The 16,634-nt window shown below is 33.3% G+C and overlaps 1 protein-coding gene across 4 annotated transcripts in view; it reads left to right on the top strand.

Moving 5' to 3' along the window:
• The first annotated feature begins 1,125 nt into the window (after positions 1 to 1,125).
• Positions 1,126 to 16,634, top strand: part of LOC114324912 (alkylated DNA repair protein alkB homolog 8) — a 102,257-nt gene continuing 86,748 nt past the window's right edge. The window contains exons 1-4 of one of the 4 annotated variants that reach the window (XM_028272828.2): positions 1,126 to 1,383; positions 1,475 to 2,563; positions 4,549 to 4,698; positions 6,785 to 7,219. In XM_028272828.2, the coding sequence (XP_028128629.2) occupies positions 1,258 to 1,383; positions 1,475 to 2,563; positions 4,549 to 4,698; positions 6,785 to 7,207 (1,788 nt within the window). In that variant the 5' untranslated portion in view covers positions 1,126 to 1,257 and the 3' untranslated portion in view covers positions 7,208 to 7,219. Of the gene's footprint in view, positions 1,384 to 1,474; positions 2,564 to 4,548; positions 4,699 to 6,784; positions 7,220 to 15,148; positions 15,435 to 16,634 lie in introns of those variants that run through there. The other 3 variants (XM_028272832.2, XM_028272831.2, XM_028272830.2) reach the window with 3 other exon arrangements.

The following is a 16,634-nucleotide window of genomic DNA, read 5'->3' on the forward strand; positions in this document are numbered from 1 at the left end:
CTCCTTCCAGGAATCTGCACTTCAGCTATTCTTCGTATTGGGTGATTAGCGTCTCGACGTTGAACATGACCAAACCATCTCAAGCTATGCTCTCTCATTTTGGCATCAATTGGTGCCACACCTAGACTTCCCCTAATATACTCATTTTTAATTTTATCCTTTCTTGTCACTCCACTCATCCATCTAAGCATTCTCATTTCTGCCACATGCATTCGTTGTTCCTCTTTCTTTTTCACTGCCCAACATTCAGTTCCGTACATCATAGCCGGTCTTATGGCTGTTTTATAGAATTTTCCCTTCAGCTTCATTGGAATTTTTCTGTCACACAACACACCACTAGCTTCTTTCCACTTCATCCATCCAGCCCTAATTCTACTGCATGCATCTCAGATACACACATAAGATACGAGTAGTAAAAATATGTGAAAACATTTATACTAAAAGTAAATCATACAAGTAGCAGTTATTTTCCGTATTTAAAGGTCACGTTGTTAATGAATCAGTATTTAAGAATATATTACTCATTAAGACTACAATTTGTTATATACCCTTTACTAGAATAGAGTCGTTTCAACTTCCAGTTACAGGTATTCAAACACATCATAACAATTAATATTAGACACAATACTATACTAATTAAAACAATAAATTAATGGTGTGTTATTATGTAAATAAAGACAATAAAGTTCTAATGATTAAACTGTGTTTTAATATGCTTTCTTTTAATGAAAAAAATAGCTGGAAAAATCTTTTTTAATCATTTGATGTTAAATTGGTTGCCGAACTTACAGGCGAGGAATAAATAGAAAGACCGGACCATAGAGGTATATATTAACATAGAGGGAGCCTATCTTCCGCGCTTCCTGACGACAAGATCTCATGGACTGGTTTGCTGCATCTCTTTCTAACACATTGTATTGAAAATCTATGATGACATTTAGTGTGAAGATAGGCACGGAAGAGAAGGACAACTGTAGCAGCTTTACTATGCGTAAGAGTGAGACAGCACTAATCCAAATAAAAAAGATGGTGTCGTCACTTCGCTCTGAATGACACTCTCTCTATGCTAATATATAACTCTATGGACCGGACTCGTTTAAGCTGAGCAGCTATTGTAGCTAGCTGGAACAGCTGTCAATGTCAAATACCTAACCTAATAAAAATTCGTATTAATTTTTAAATAAATTTTACTGAAAATATATATATTTTTAAGATAAAATTATGTATTAAACCGCTGCTTTTAAATAAAATTCACAAATGGAAAACTCTACTGAAGGTTTAAGTTCCGGAAGACTCAAGAAAATTGAAAAGAAGTTAAGAAAATTACAACATGTAATTCAAAAGGAAGTTGGGGCCCAATGTTCTGTAGATAATGCTACTAAGGTATTTTTTATGTGATTTATTATGAATTTATAGTGAATTATTTAATTTCATATGTATACCCACTTTTGTACAATGACTTCTATTTTTTTAGATATTGGTCCTAGCTAATGCTGGCTTAATAAATGGACTCACTGAAGAAATAGTATTTGAACACTTTTCAAAATATGGAACTATAACAAACATTCTATTGGTACCTGGCAAATCATGTTGTTTTCTCCAGTACAAAGAACAAGACTCTGCTGTGAATGCATATCATAATTACAATGGAATCCTGAAGATTGCACAAGATTCGAAACCTATATATTTGTTGTACTGTGATGCTTTACCAAACGTGGAGTTAAATAGAACATGGAATGACAATATACCAGGATTGGTAATAATTCACGATTTTATTTCTGCAGAAGAAGAACGATTGTTGCTACAGTTGAATAATTTTGAGGCTGAAGATACCGGCCAAATGAAGCACAGGCAGGTTAAACATTTTGGTTACGAGTTCAGGTATGACATTAATAACGTAGACAAGGATAAACCTTTGGAAGATAAAATTCCAGAAGAATGTAATTTTTGGAGAAGGCTAGAAAATACAGAATTTAAAGGCTTTATCCCAGATCAGTTGACGGTTAATCATTATCTACCAGGCCAGGGCATCCCTCACCATATAGACACCCACAGTGCTTTCGAAGATCCAATCATGTCCCTATCTTTGGGATCTTCAGTTATAATAGAATTTAAAAAAGATGATGCACATGTTTGTGTGCTATTACCACGAAGATCTTTAGCGGTTATGTCGAAAGAAAGCCGTTATGAGTGGACACATGGAATCACGCCTAAAAAATTCGATATAGTGCATACGAAAAATGGTTTCAATTCTTTGGAAAGAGGAACAAGGGTATCATTTACCTTCAGAAAGATATTACAAGGACCATGTACATGTAAATTTAGATCCAAATGTGACTCCAAGCTCCCCCAAGTCGATATTAAAAATGAAGTGGCTTCCCAACTTGAACAGGAACACGTCCATAAGGTTTACGAAAAAATTGCAGATCATTTTGATGACACTAGGCATAAACCTTGGCCCAATGTGGTGCAATTTCTTGATTCGTTTGACGTTGGCTCTGTTTTAGTAGATGTTGGTTGTGGAAATGGGAAATATCTTGGAAGGAACAATAATATTTTTGATGTAAGTATAAATTTGTTGATATTTGATCATGAACAAAATATATTATTGAAGGTAAACAGATCATGTTCACATTATTAATTAGAAATATATTCTGTTCGTAAATGTTTCTTAATGTATTTTATGGATGTGACTCTTACATATCTTTAGATTTTCGCATCTAGGACTTCTCATTTTTTTAATAGATGTCACTGCAGTGTCTGAAATGCAAATTATTTTTATAATTCTGCTTAAATAGACAGTTTTGTTTGCTTTTGGGTTTAGAGTAGATCACATAGCCTCTCTGAAGATTCCTGAGAGGGTGAAACACACATAAGGGATTATGGAAAACTTTCGAACTTATGTGAAAAACACGAAATCAACTTTCGTTGGAATTTTTACTGAGATGGATGGACGGGAGGTAACTGCATATTGTAGAGTCCCTTTTGTCTGATTTATTCATCATCTTCTTGCTATGTTAATTGTAGAAAGCAGAGATTGAGGTTGTAAGCAGAGGTTGGTTCCACAGTAGAGGTCTTTAGATTTTCGGATCTAGTACTTCTCATTTTGACTCTTACATACTGTTATGCTGTTATGCTCCACTTTATCTCTTTTATTAGATTGATTAGCAAATTCTTAATTTAATTAATTACTCAATTATTTTACTTTCTGCCTATGTAAAAACAAAACCAAATTCAAATTAAATTTTCTAATAAACTTTATTCTCAGGGCTAATTTTGTATTCGATGCAATACCTTTGATTTGTGGCTTCTAGTATCTCGAGTTGCTTACTCCTTCCAGGATAAAACAGGGAAATTAAACACATTCAATATCATATAAATGTAATCTATTATTTATTTATCCAATATGCTGTATAAATAAGATTTGAAAAAATACTAAAATCTAAATTTGTTGCAACAATGTCTTACTTAATAAATCAAGCTTTGATTCTGATGTCTCCTTGTTTTAACAAAAAAAATTATTTAAATAAATTATTGTTTATTCATACTACATTTAATAAAATTTACTTTTCTCCTTTTGAATTGATTACTTTAAGTTGGAATTACTAACTGAGTTATAGAACTGTTCAATACAAAAACAAATGAGCATATATGGTGTGGATATAAACAAGCTCTCTCCGTTTCGACAATTGATTTGACTAACCTTTTTGTTTCTTCACTCCTTCTTTTCCCAGATTGCGTTGTCCTTGATTCTCCCACATGTACTCTTTTGATGTTGCGAAAAGGTCCCTCTCGTCCAAACTGCTTCAAAAACAAACAAAACCAGGACTCGCTCGAATTATCTCTCGGACACAGGAAAATTTTACTTCTCAACCGGTCAACAATTTCGTTTCAACTTGATTCTACTCGCAAAGGCCGATTTCACCACTTTACACTGACTTCTCACTTTTCAAAATCTGGACTGCTCTCTCCCGATATTCATCACACAGTGTCTATCTTTTCTCTCTGAAATTCCGACTCCACATTCTCATCCCTTCCATCGATCTCTCTCTACCAATCAAAAACAACCTCTCTACCCAAAACATCCATACTTTCCTTTCCTAAGAAAACCAACTTAATTTGTATCCAACTTTCCATTTTGTTAAAATTCTAAGAGACATCAAATTACTATCGTTTTTCAAAAAACTAAACAAAAGGCCTTACATTCTAAACTCAGTAAAATTTGTTTATCGTTTAAACCTTCTACGAATTATTTACATAAATCCTATTGATGTTCACAAACCGAAATAACATGCACTTTCCAATATTTTCAAACCATTGTCTGTAAATCCTTCCAAAAAACCCATTAACGAAAACCACATTAACGATTTCAGCTTCCCCGAAAAAGCACTGTTTATTAACTAAATTAGACTCTATACAATTTTTGGTCATACACAGGGTGAAGAAAATCTATGATCTCGTGGTCTCTGATATAAATTTATTTTCTGAATTTTTCCAAAAAAACAATTCTACAATAATACATATGTTTATTTCTTTTTACTTTTACAGATTGGATGTGACATGAGCTCAAATTTGTTAGAAATATGCAGAAAGAGAGGATTTGAATCATTTGTAACAAGCTGTTTGACGCTACCACTCAAGGACGCCATTGCTGATGGAGTTATAAGTATTGCAGTGATCCACCACTTAGCAAATGAGGTATGTAAATGAAAGATAAGTTTACTATACTAAAAGCCACAGTTAGAATGCAGTGCAGGTAGCATAGAGCAATGTATTTCTTACGGGAGAACGGCCGATCACGTTGCCGGTTTGCCCTGAGCGGCTCTTCAGGACCAGTGATTTCTCAGTCTATCGCCAAACTACCACGCACCTACCAATGTGCCGACACGAGCGGCATCGCTGTGCGTCGTAAGACCAACACTGCATCCTAACTGTGGCTTTCACTTTAGGTCCCTTATTTGCGTTTTACTTGAGTCATACTTAAAAATATTTTGTTCTTCAAATGTTGTTTCAAATTGTTTTAAGTTGTTGATGAAATAGAGTATTTTGGCTTTAATTTATATGCCGACTTTTATTATTTTTCTGTTAAATTTAATCATTATCTTATTTTTAATTAATGCTATTTATTTTATTTGTCAAATCTCATCCTTATAGTGTGCATGGTTAAGGGGGTGGGGGTATGGTTTGAAATTGACATTTCAAGCACATTCTGTGAATTTTTTTTGAAACTATGATAGAATTATTTTATTTTTAAATTAAATAAACATATTCAGTGCAATTTAAAGAATATCTCAAAAAATTCAAGGCAAAATATTGAAAAACAAGCCAATGGTGGCAAAATTTTACAGACACCTCAAAAAAAAATGGATTTTGTTGTGAACATAGAACATTGGATCATGTGAAACAAAAAGTTCAAAATGATTTTATTAGCTAATGAGTTTCTCTAAGGCTGTTGAGTTTTTTAGTTTTAATGATTTTTGAATTTTTGGTATCACTCAGAAGTCCAAATAACGATTTTTTTCACAAAAATGGTGAAAACAACATACAGTAGACTCCCTCTATAACGAGAACTGAAATGGTGGATTAATTACCTCGTTATAAGCGGATCTCGTTATATCAGACAACAATAATATTGTGCATACCACCACCACTGAAATGTTTTGATGCCTCTTACGTAGTTTATTAGGTGTCGGTGGTCGACCTCAACAATGAAATTTGGCCATCGTAAATTGTAAATTTCCTCCAATATTCAATATCGGTCGATAGATAAACAAGGAGGAAGAAGTTTATTACCGGCGATGGATTTTATTACAGCACTGGTCTCAATAAGCACACATATGTTGGGCATTCCTGTATACAGGCAGTTATGGTATTTATTTATGGTCATCACCACGCCAAAAACAGGTAAAGAAACATTCTTCGATTTCATTTTTCCTCGTTATAACCGAATATGCCTCGTTATAGAGGTGTTATAGTTTAATAGGAATTTCATGGGACATCTAGACTACCTCGTTATGAGCGAAACCTCGTAATACCTGCGTTCGATATAGAGAGAGTCTACTGTATTTCTTATCGTTAAACAAAAAATAAGCATAAAACAAAAATATCTCAAGAGCGTTACCTCAGGACATGTCTAAAGAAAATCTATGCAAAATTTCAAATGGATCGGTCAAGTAGTTTTTGAGTTACAATGTCCACTGCCTATGAAAAAGGCAGTTTTGAGAAAAACGCGTTTAAAACTTTTATTTTCAATATCTTTTTTGTATGCCAAATCGTAAAGTGATGCCACCTGAATATGTTTTGGAATCGCGGAGTAATTTACAAAAGAGAAGGGTAGTTGCTGCTAAACGTTTCTTACTACGCTCAAGCGTGCTGGCGCGAAGCTGCTTTAGAGTGAGTTGGAGGTAGGGATATTCATCATGCTGTATTTCCGGTAATTTTGCTCTGATCAGTCTGAAATTTTCAGAGAGTATTCTTGAACATATTTACGTTCATTTAAAATAAGATCGAAAATTGCAAAAAATTTCAAGGCAAACCTTTCCCCCTTTTCTTAAATATAATGTTATAAGTGTATTCCTTCTGTAGTGTATGCAACCATCATGTCACCTGTGTGTATTTGTTATTGCCTGCTGTAAACCATTAATCTCATGAGTCTTCAAACCGCCTTCGTTATATACAACCATCATATCACGTGCGTGTATGTATTTTTGCCTAATTTAGATCATTAATCACATTGAAGGGGTGTTGGTTTTTCCTTACAATTTTCTTGATTGTTTGTTTTCAGGAAAGGCGTATTCGAGCCATTCGGGAAATAGTCCGTATCTTAAAACTGGGCGGCAGAGCCTTAATTTATGTTTGGGCAAAAGATCAGTGCAAAGACAAAGAAAAAACGACTTACATTAAACAAGACCGGAAAAACCGCAAGGAAAATAGCAGGATAGTTGCAAAGACGGAAAATGAAGAAGTTGCTATATCAGATAGTGTAAGCTTGCCGGTACACGTTAACAGAACCCAGTTCAAACATGAGGACCTATTGGTACCGTGGAAGTTAAAGAAAGAGAAAGAAGAATCTAAAACTTTCCTGCGATTTTATCACGTATTTGTTGAAAATGAATTAGAGGAGTTATGTAGAAATGTAAAAAATGTTGAAATTGTTAAAAGTTATTACGATCAAGGGAATTGGTGTGTAATTATACAAAAAATATAATTATAAAACGTTTCTGTGTTACTTTGCTTCCCAAGAACAAGAATTATTCCTGAAAACTCACTCCTATGCATTTCCTAACACCAATGACGCATATTGTTCCTGAAGATAATCCATACGAGAATTTACAAGCTATGTGAAAGCCAAATTTCCACCCAACCAGTTCGGATTCATAAATGCTCTTGGTACGAGAGATGCTTTGTTTTCAATAGAAGTCTTATTCCAGAGATGCAGACGTCAATTTCGACGTATACGCATGTCTGGTTGATAACGAGAAACCGTTTGTACTCTGGGCTAATTAGCAAAATACAAGGAAAAGTTATTTACCAGCAATTTTATTGCTGGAATCGAATCTTATGATTCTATATATTAATAATATAGGTACGCAAAGTCTGCAGATAGTGTGCCACTTTTTTTATAAACAAAATGGCGCCTGAAAATCTTGTTTTTTTCAATTTTTGCTCTATAACTCCAAATATTTTAACTTTACACCAAAAACACCTAAATAAAAATTCACCGTAATTCAATTATACATTGAGACGTGTTTTTCCCGATTTACTTCGACGAAAATTGTCCTCGGAAAATGCGGGTTTTTCCAACAAAATCTTTAATTTTCAACTAAAATTTTAGATAAGTAATTATTTATCAATAATTAAATAACTTGGTAATATAAAAGCTCTTTACGTATAGATTATAATTCCAGAAGTCGATGGAAATTGAATGAACAGTTTAGCAACAATTGAATTGTTAATTTAAAATTTACGGTCGCTATAATAACCACGATAATTATGATACATAAGAATAACTATGATTTTTGTATAAAAAGACACTGTACCTATCTAATGTACTTTACAAAATTGAAATTGGACTATTTTAGGAATATTTTAAAATTATAAACAATTTTTTGGCTTATAAACAAATAGAAAATCTCGGGAAATATCAAATTAAATCAACAAAAACGTTTAATTGTGATGAGTGGTTCCTGAGATACAACAGGTCAAAGTTGACCGGCATTTACGGCAAAGATACAAACAATGGGATCATAATTGTCAAACCTTCACCTTTTTATTTTTGTCCTCTTTCTCCACACCGATTTTCATATCTTTAAAATACTGATAACATATATTATTATAATAAAAACTATCGAAATTACGAGTGAAAATTGACAAAAATAGCAAAATTCCAATAGAAAATTAGGTTGGAGAAAATGTAATCTCAAAGTTCAAAATCGGTATACGTTAAAAAAATACATTTTCTCGGCTTCAAATGGAGCAATTTTCTTCATTCTAATGCATTATTAAATGTCAAACTTGCTTTTGTTTTGTTATAATAGATTAATTTATTTATAAAAAAAGAAAACTACATATTTGTTCCAGTTCTAGATTTTCTTTAGACAAACTTACTACAAGTGTACCTTTTAACGTTAAAAATACAAATATTCTCATTTCAAAGCTGTATAATTATTGAAATAATCTTTATTTAAACAAATTAATAATTTTTGTTATAATAAATAAATTAGTTTATTATAACAAAACAAAAGCAATTTTGACATTTAATAATGCGTTAGTTAGATGGCTCTACTCGAGTTACTTGGGAACAAAAAAAGAATTGAAAGAAAATTGCTCCATGGGAAGTCGAGAAAATGTATTTTTTTAACTTATACCGATTTTGAACTTTGAGATTACATTTTCTCCAACCTAATTTTTGATTGAAATTTTGCTATTTTTGGCAATTTTCGCCCGTAATATCGATAGTTTTTATTATAATAATATATATTATGAGTATTTTAAAGATATGAAAATTGGTGTGGAGAAAGAGGAAAAAAAATAAAAAGGTGATGGTTTAAAAGTTATGATCCTATTGTTTATATTTTTTCCGTAAATGCCGGTCACCTTTGACCGGTTGTATCTCAGGAACCACTCTTCACAATTAAACGCTTTTTCTTTTGAAAGAAGCGTCCTGCCGCTTTTTTTCAAAGACCGTTTTCATGAATAAATTTAATTTAATATTTCCCGAGATATTCTATTTGTTTATAAGCCAAAAATTGTTTATAATTTTAAAATATTCCTGAGGCCGCATAAATAATCCAATTTCAATTTTGTAAAGTACATTAGATAGGTACAGTGTCTTTTTATGCAAAAATCATAGATATTCTTATGTATCATAATTATTGTGGTTATTATAGCGATCGTAAATTTTTAATTAACAATTCAATTGTTGCTAAACTGTTCATTTAATTTATATCTGCCTCTGGAATTATAATCTATAGGAAAAGAGCTTTTATATTACCAAGTTATTTAATTATTGATAAACATTTACTTACCTAAAATTTTAGTTGAAAATTAAAGATTTTGTTGGAAAAACCCGCATTTTCCAGGGAAAATTTTCGTCAAAGTAAATCGAGAAAAACACGTCTCAATGTAGAATTTAATTACGGTGAATTTTTATTTGGGTGTTTTTGGTGTAAAGTTAAAATCTTTGGAGTTATAGAGCAAAAATTGAAAAAATACGATTTTCGGACGCCATTTTGTTTATAAAAAAAGTAGCACACTATCTGCGGACTTTGCATATCTATATTATTAATATATACAATCATAAGATTCGATTTCAGCAATAAAATTGCTGGTAAATAACTTTTCCCAAAAATGGCCTATTCTCCGATAAATCTGCCCAGACTATTGATCGAGTACAGCACGCCAAGATGATGCAAATACTAAAAGAAGCAGGAATTAACAACCAAGATCTGAAAATAATTAGAAACCTTTACTGGAATCAGAGTACAAACCTCAGAGTTGAAGGTGAATACACGGAATATATGAAAATCATGCGTGGAGTGAGGCAGGGCTACATTTTGTCAGATGACACCATAGTATTTGCGGACAACCTAGAAGACCTACAACCTACAAGTCCTCTGATTAAAATCACATATTACAGTCAACAATATGGACTCAATATAAACGTAAAGAAGACAAAGCTTATGATCCGTAGCAATAAGAAGATAACAGAAGGTCAACTCTACATTAACCAAACCCTTGTAGAAAGAATGACGCACTACAACTATCTCGGCACCATAATAAATTAAGAATGGACCAACAACCAAGAGATAAGAGCGCGCATCGGAAAAGCTAGACCAATCTTCAACCGTATGGGGGCCTTTTTCAACCTTTCTCTTGGCATAAAAGTAAGAATGCTGAGATGCTACGTCTTCTCTGTCCTTTTTTATGGTGTTGAATCATGGACCTTGAACGAAGATATGTGCCGAAAATTGGAAGCATTTGAGATGTGGCTATATCGGAGAATTCTTAAAATCCCGTGGACTGATCGGGTCACAAATGAGGAGGTCCTTAGAAGAATGGGGAAGAACCGAGAGGTACTAACTACCATCAAATCTCGAAAGTTGGAATACTTATACACATTATGCGAAATGGATCCAGATATGTCTTCCTACAAGCCATCCTGCAAGGAAAAATATTTGGAAAGCGAGGTCCAGGAAAAAGAAGAACATTTTGGTTAAAGAACCTTATAACCTGGTTCAACACAACATCTGTACAGCATTTTCGCTTTGCTGCAGATAAAATGATGATCGCCAACATTCATCACGGATAGGCATATCAAGAAGAAGAAGAAAAATATCGCATAACTTGGTTAACTTATCATGTATCCTCGTAAAATCAATAAATATGTGCCATATTATGGGCGCAGTGAAGGTTTTTTTTTTTGGAATGTTAGAGATATGTAGATGATGTCTGCTCAATATATGCGGCCATCAGAGTAACTCATAAATATCGGCAATATCATTTTAAAGTTATCTATCTACTTTAAATTGCATAATATGTCTGAATTGGCTATTGGGACCGTGCAAGTTCGGCAAAGCGACCCCTATTTCTACGCTCTGTACTTTTATTCGCACTTTTAATTATATTGGCCAATTATATTAGTCCTGGTTACTGGATAATTGTCAAGGCCATAGTCCAAAAAAATAATAAGAAGAAAAAATAAGTTGCAGGTTATGTTATGCAAACGTAAACAATTGTATGTAGTAAATAAAATTAGTTATTAAAATGCAGTACTGCAAGCAAAATACAATTAATTAAATTTACCTTTATATAATAATTGCATATCATATCGATATTGTGGAGCAATCATAGAGGTATATATTAACATAGAGGGAGCCTACCTTCCGCGCTTCCTGACGACAAGATCTCAGGGACTGGTTTGCTGCATCTCCTTCTAACACATTGTAGCGAGAATCTATAATGACATTCACTGTGAATATAGGCACGGAAGAGGAGGACAACTGTAGCAGCTTTACTATGCGTAAGAGTGAAACAGCACTAATCCAAATAAAAAAGATGGTGTCGTCACTTCGCTCTGAATGACACTCTCTCTATGCTAATATTTAACTCTATGGGAGCAATATATAATTTTTCTGCTTCAATGACAGAAGGTATGAAATATACGTCAATTTGACAATTTCAATTGACAATATGAATTATTTAAGATAGTTGCAATATTTCTCCACGACTCGCGCACGGTCATTTCTCGTTTCCCTTCCAAGTACTTGCACACCGCGAATACGAATGAATCAGTTTAAATTAAATTTTTAGAAGAATTTTTTTACCAAGATACATAAACAAAATTTGTTTAATGTATTGAAAATCAAAACGTCGAATAAACTTATTTTAAAGTAAAATTGTGGCAAAAATGCTTAATTACAAGAAAACAGCTTCAGAAACTCAGAACAATACAAAAAAAAATAAACACAAGAATTTACGTTTATTAGCATTTTATTAACTTTCTCTCAAAAGTATTTTATCTTAAGACAATTTGAAAATACGGCAACGCGGCAGGCTCGCATAGCAGGAAATCCATAGATGTGTGGGAAAGTTACAAAGTTCTATTTTTTAAGCTCCGAATTGTCGAATTCGGTTCTCTGTCTAGTCGCCCAGCCAAGCGTGTGTCTGTTCCGCGTCGATTTCAGCCAACTCTCGCGCTGGTCCACTATAGAGCGTCGAATAATCGAAAACAAAGGATTCGTACTGAATTCCAGTCTCATCGCAGGAGGGTACGCATCTCGGGACAGCAATTTTAGGATCCTGATCATAAGCTGTTTATAGCCGATGACAACTAGGCGCGTTGTCGTGCTTATGCGGATATACATTATTTTATTATATGCGCGGGTTCAATGGATTAATATTAATTTATGGATATATGTACATATGTACTTAAAACATATAATTTCATCTAATATACACTACTCCAAGAAATTAACGCACCATCGTAAAAATTGGTCATTTTTTTATGTCTAGAATTTCCTAAACCTGTTGTCCGATTTAAGTGATTTTTTTAATATGTTATGTTATAGCCTTATTCTTTGACAATATCGCTATAATAATATTGTTGCTAGACAGGTAAATTTTCATTGTATACCGGGTGTACCAATCAAACTGTGATTTTTTCTCAAAGTTTGCGTCATCCTGTGGAATATTCTACTTACTTACTTAAGCCGTCCTCTTGTTACGGTGTCGAGGTAAGTGGAGAAATCAGACGTCTCCATGCCTTTCGGTCAGTAGCTAGTCTTTCTGCTTCTCTCCACCCAATATTTCTTTTTACGCAAGCCTTTCCAATATTTGCGTTCCACGTTCTTGCTGGCCTGCCTCTTCGTCGTGTATTGTCGGATGCCGCTTTCCATACCCTCTTTACAGTTCTACCTTCACTGATTCTCGCCATATGTCCGAACCATGATAACTGTTTCGTTTCAAGTTTGTCTAAGGTCCTTCCAATACCGCACCTTTCACGTATGTCTTCATTTCTTATACGATCACGTCTGGTCACCCCGGATACCGCACGTAAATATCGCATTTTGCATGCTTGAATTTTACTACGGATGTTGTCGTTCACTGTCCACTTTTCACTATCGTAGAGTAGCACCGGCTCGTATACAGTTTGAAATACTTTCATTTTTATGGGACGTGAATTATAAATTGTAAAATTCCCTCATCTTCCTTAGTCTCAGCATCCGTATGGCTTGCAAATTGTAGACGCCTCGGAGGTGTAACCAGAGAAGGTTCCCATTGTTTTCAGTCTGGTGGGATGTAGAGTAACATTATGTTGTTTTATATGCCATTAGAGTGAAAACTTAGTCTCTTGCTAGCAGTTGTCGCTAGGGCATCTATGCCATTTCGTTCGTTGCAATCCGTGACTGCACGCCGGGGTTTGTTTTGGTTGGATCAGAGAGAGCAGCATATGTGCCTCCTGATGAGAGACTAATAAGTTTCGAAACCGGTAGAGGTGCTTGCTGCCCTTGTGAAAATCTGCCCCTATTTCGCACCCCAAATAAAATTTATCATTAGCGCTTTACCTTCTTCTTCTTAACGTGCCCTATCAAGTCTCCTTGACGTTGGCGATTAACATGGCGAAACTGTCTCTGTCTCGAGCTATTCTAAATAGTTGTTCTGCTTTTTTTATTCCTGTCCACTCCTGGACATTCTTCAACCAAGAGGCTTGCTTTCTACCAATTCCTCTGCGTCCTTCGATTTTACCTATCATAATAAGTTGAAGAATATTATACCGGTCTCCCCTTACTACGTGTCCAAAATAGGCCATCTTTCTATATTTGATGTTATTAAGCAGCTCGCGGGCAGCATTTGCTCTCTTAAGGACTGCCACATTTGTCAGCATAGCCGTCCATGGTATTTTCAGTGTACGTCTGTGCAGCCACATTTCAAAGGCCTCCAAACGATTAATGGTGGATATTTTTAATGTCCATGCTTCGACACTATACAAGAGGACTGACCAAATGTAACATTTAATCATGCGCTTTCGAAGTTGAAGTTGCAAGTTATCATTACAGAAGAATGACCTCATTTTTAAAAATGTCGTGCGGGCTATCTCGATTCTACATTTTATCTCTTTATCTGGATCTAGTTGTTCAGTAATATGGCAACCAAGATATTTAAAAGTGGGTATTCTTTGAATTATATGACCATCAACATATAACCGTGAATCTTGATGGGCCAAACCCTTTACCATTTACTTTAAATATTTATTGTTTATATGATCTGTAAGTTTGACCGGTTCGAAGTTCTTATTTTTGAAAAAATTTAAAAGTATTGCATTTTTTAAAAATGCCTTTTTTTCAAAATAACTTAAAAAGTATTAGTGATACGAAAAATCTCAAAGAGTAAAGAAATGTAGATAGGTCTTGTTTTATAAATATTTTGGCTTTATTTTGTTTTTCTGTAAGACAAAAATTGATTCAGACATGGCTGTTTAAAATTTGCATATACTCGTGATTAGTGATTCGTTCAAGCCCTTAAACTAGAACCCTTTTAAAAATAATATAAGCACTTTGAACCGGTGAAACTTACAGGTCGTATAAAAAAGTTAGGTAATTTGTAAGGCGATATTGATTAGTTTCATTTGAGGTGCTAAATAGGGGGAGATTTTCACAATTTTTTACCAAAAAATGGGATTAACTGTATTTTGAGCGTAACTGGCTTAGTTTTGATGATAGAAACTTTTGTAAAAAATAATCTTTTAAACACTTTAAAAAAGTTCTAATGAGTTTCCCCGAACAGTATTTCATTTTTTGGTTATTTCACGTTGAAATATTCGATTTGGAATTTAACGTATAAGAAAAACTTTTCATGAGCTACAAGTTTTCTTTTACTGAATCGATATACTTCATTTTTGTTTCACTTTTTTTTATAAGCTAGATACATTTTTGCTAACAATATTCTTATCGATCGAATACTTACTCTTTGAACTATTTGCGAAAAATTGCCTAAAAACTACACTCTTAAAAATGTACTTAAAATTTCATATTTCAAACTGACGCGTGTGAGGCTTCGACTAGCATCGGCTATACACGTTTGAAGCAAGGACCCCAAATTGCTGTCTCGAGATGAAAGCGTTCTGTAGCTGCTGCAGCGCGTGTTTTCAGTTTGTGATTCTGCTTCTGCTGCTATTTTATTTAGTTAGCAATAACTCGTGAGAGGAGGAGAGTGTATTGAATGTTAATTCTAGACATTTAAAACGTCCGTGATTGGTTTCTATCAATAACATTGTTGTGACAATGATAAACATTTTCTTTTGTTAATTAAAAAAAGTGTCGTTTGTGATATTTATTACGGAAAATCAACGGTTATGTTCTAAATTAATAATTTAGCTGGAATTTCTTGACTGTCTTGGTGTTTATAGTGTTGGGATTTGTGTCAGAAGTTCAAAGGTGAGAGAATTTTTATGTTTGTATTTTAACAATGTAAAGAATTATAAAGAGGCTATATTTTTTACTGTATTTTGCGCTATAATTAATTTGCAAATGTTTTTCTGTTATAATTTTTGTGTATAATGTATAAAAAATAAGATATTCCAAGGAATTTAAACCAAACCAAACTTATTTGGAATCCTCTGATATTATGTCTTACTATTTCAAGAGAATTAAAAAAACAACATACGAAGTCAAATAATATTTATTTACAAGCAATTTAATCAGCAATACATATCTAACAATTAAATAAAACAATACAATATTTAAATAACAAATTAAAACAAAATAGCATAAAAAATTTCAGTGCAAAACGAATATTTCAATTGTTTTTATTTATTTGTTTTTTCAGTTTTTTTTTTTCAGTATCTAGTCAGTGTTACCTCTCCTGGCCCTTTAGTACAGGGCCTATCTGTTTTGAGATGGACGTTGAGAGGTAACTCATATTTTTTTGCAGAAATTGCTTGGAATTAACTCATATAATAATAATTGAGTTATCCTCCCCACACTCAAAAAGGTCCGGAACATTGTTTAAAAATAATCAAAATGTCAAAAAATGAAGGAAAAATTCGATTTTTTTCTTCGTTTATGATTATAACTTTAAAAGTATTCATTTCCGAGAAAAGTTGTAGCGACATAATAGTTGCGCAATTAAATTTCGTATAATATAGGATTGGTTAAAAATTTTGAAAATTGTCACGCTTATTGCAAAATAGCAATAATTGCGAAAAAAACATAAAAAAAAACAAGTATTTGCATTTTACGTTTTTCAACCATTTATGCTAAACTTGGGACGTTCATATTTTACCCAGAAAAACGTTATGATATAATAAAACAATACTGTCAATTTCATTAAGATCGGTTCAATAGATTTTGCAAAATAAATTTTGAAATCTAGCTTGTGCAAAAAATATTCATTTTTTCAAAATGTTGCAGGACTGAAAATAAAGCAGATGTCAAGTTGAAATTTTTTTTACACATAGAAGAGTACTGTATCTTTCATTTGCAATTTGTAAAATTAAAATCGTTTAACTACCACGGCGTCTGGAATTTTTTTAAATAAACATTAATTTTTTTTGCTACGCACAGGACAGCCAGCGGTGTTCGATTCACACAAGTTGATTTCCACCAAAATTTCTTCCAATCTTTATCTAATATATT

The sequence above is a fragment of the Diabrotica virgifera genome, chromosome 9 (assembly GCF_917563875.1).
Source record: "Diabrotica virgifera virgifera chromosome 9, PGI_DIABVI_V3a".
NCBI lineage: Eukaryota > Metazoa > Arthropoda > Insecta > Coleoptera > Chrysomelidae > Diabrotica > Diabrotica virgifera.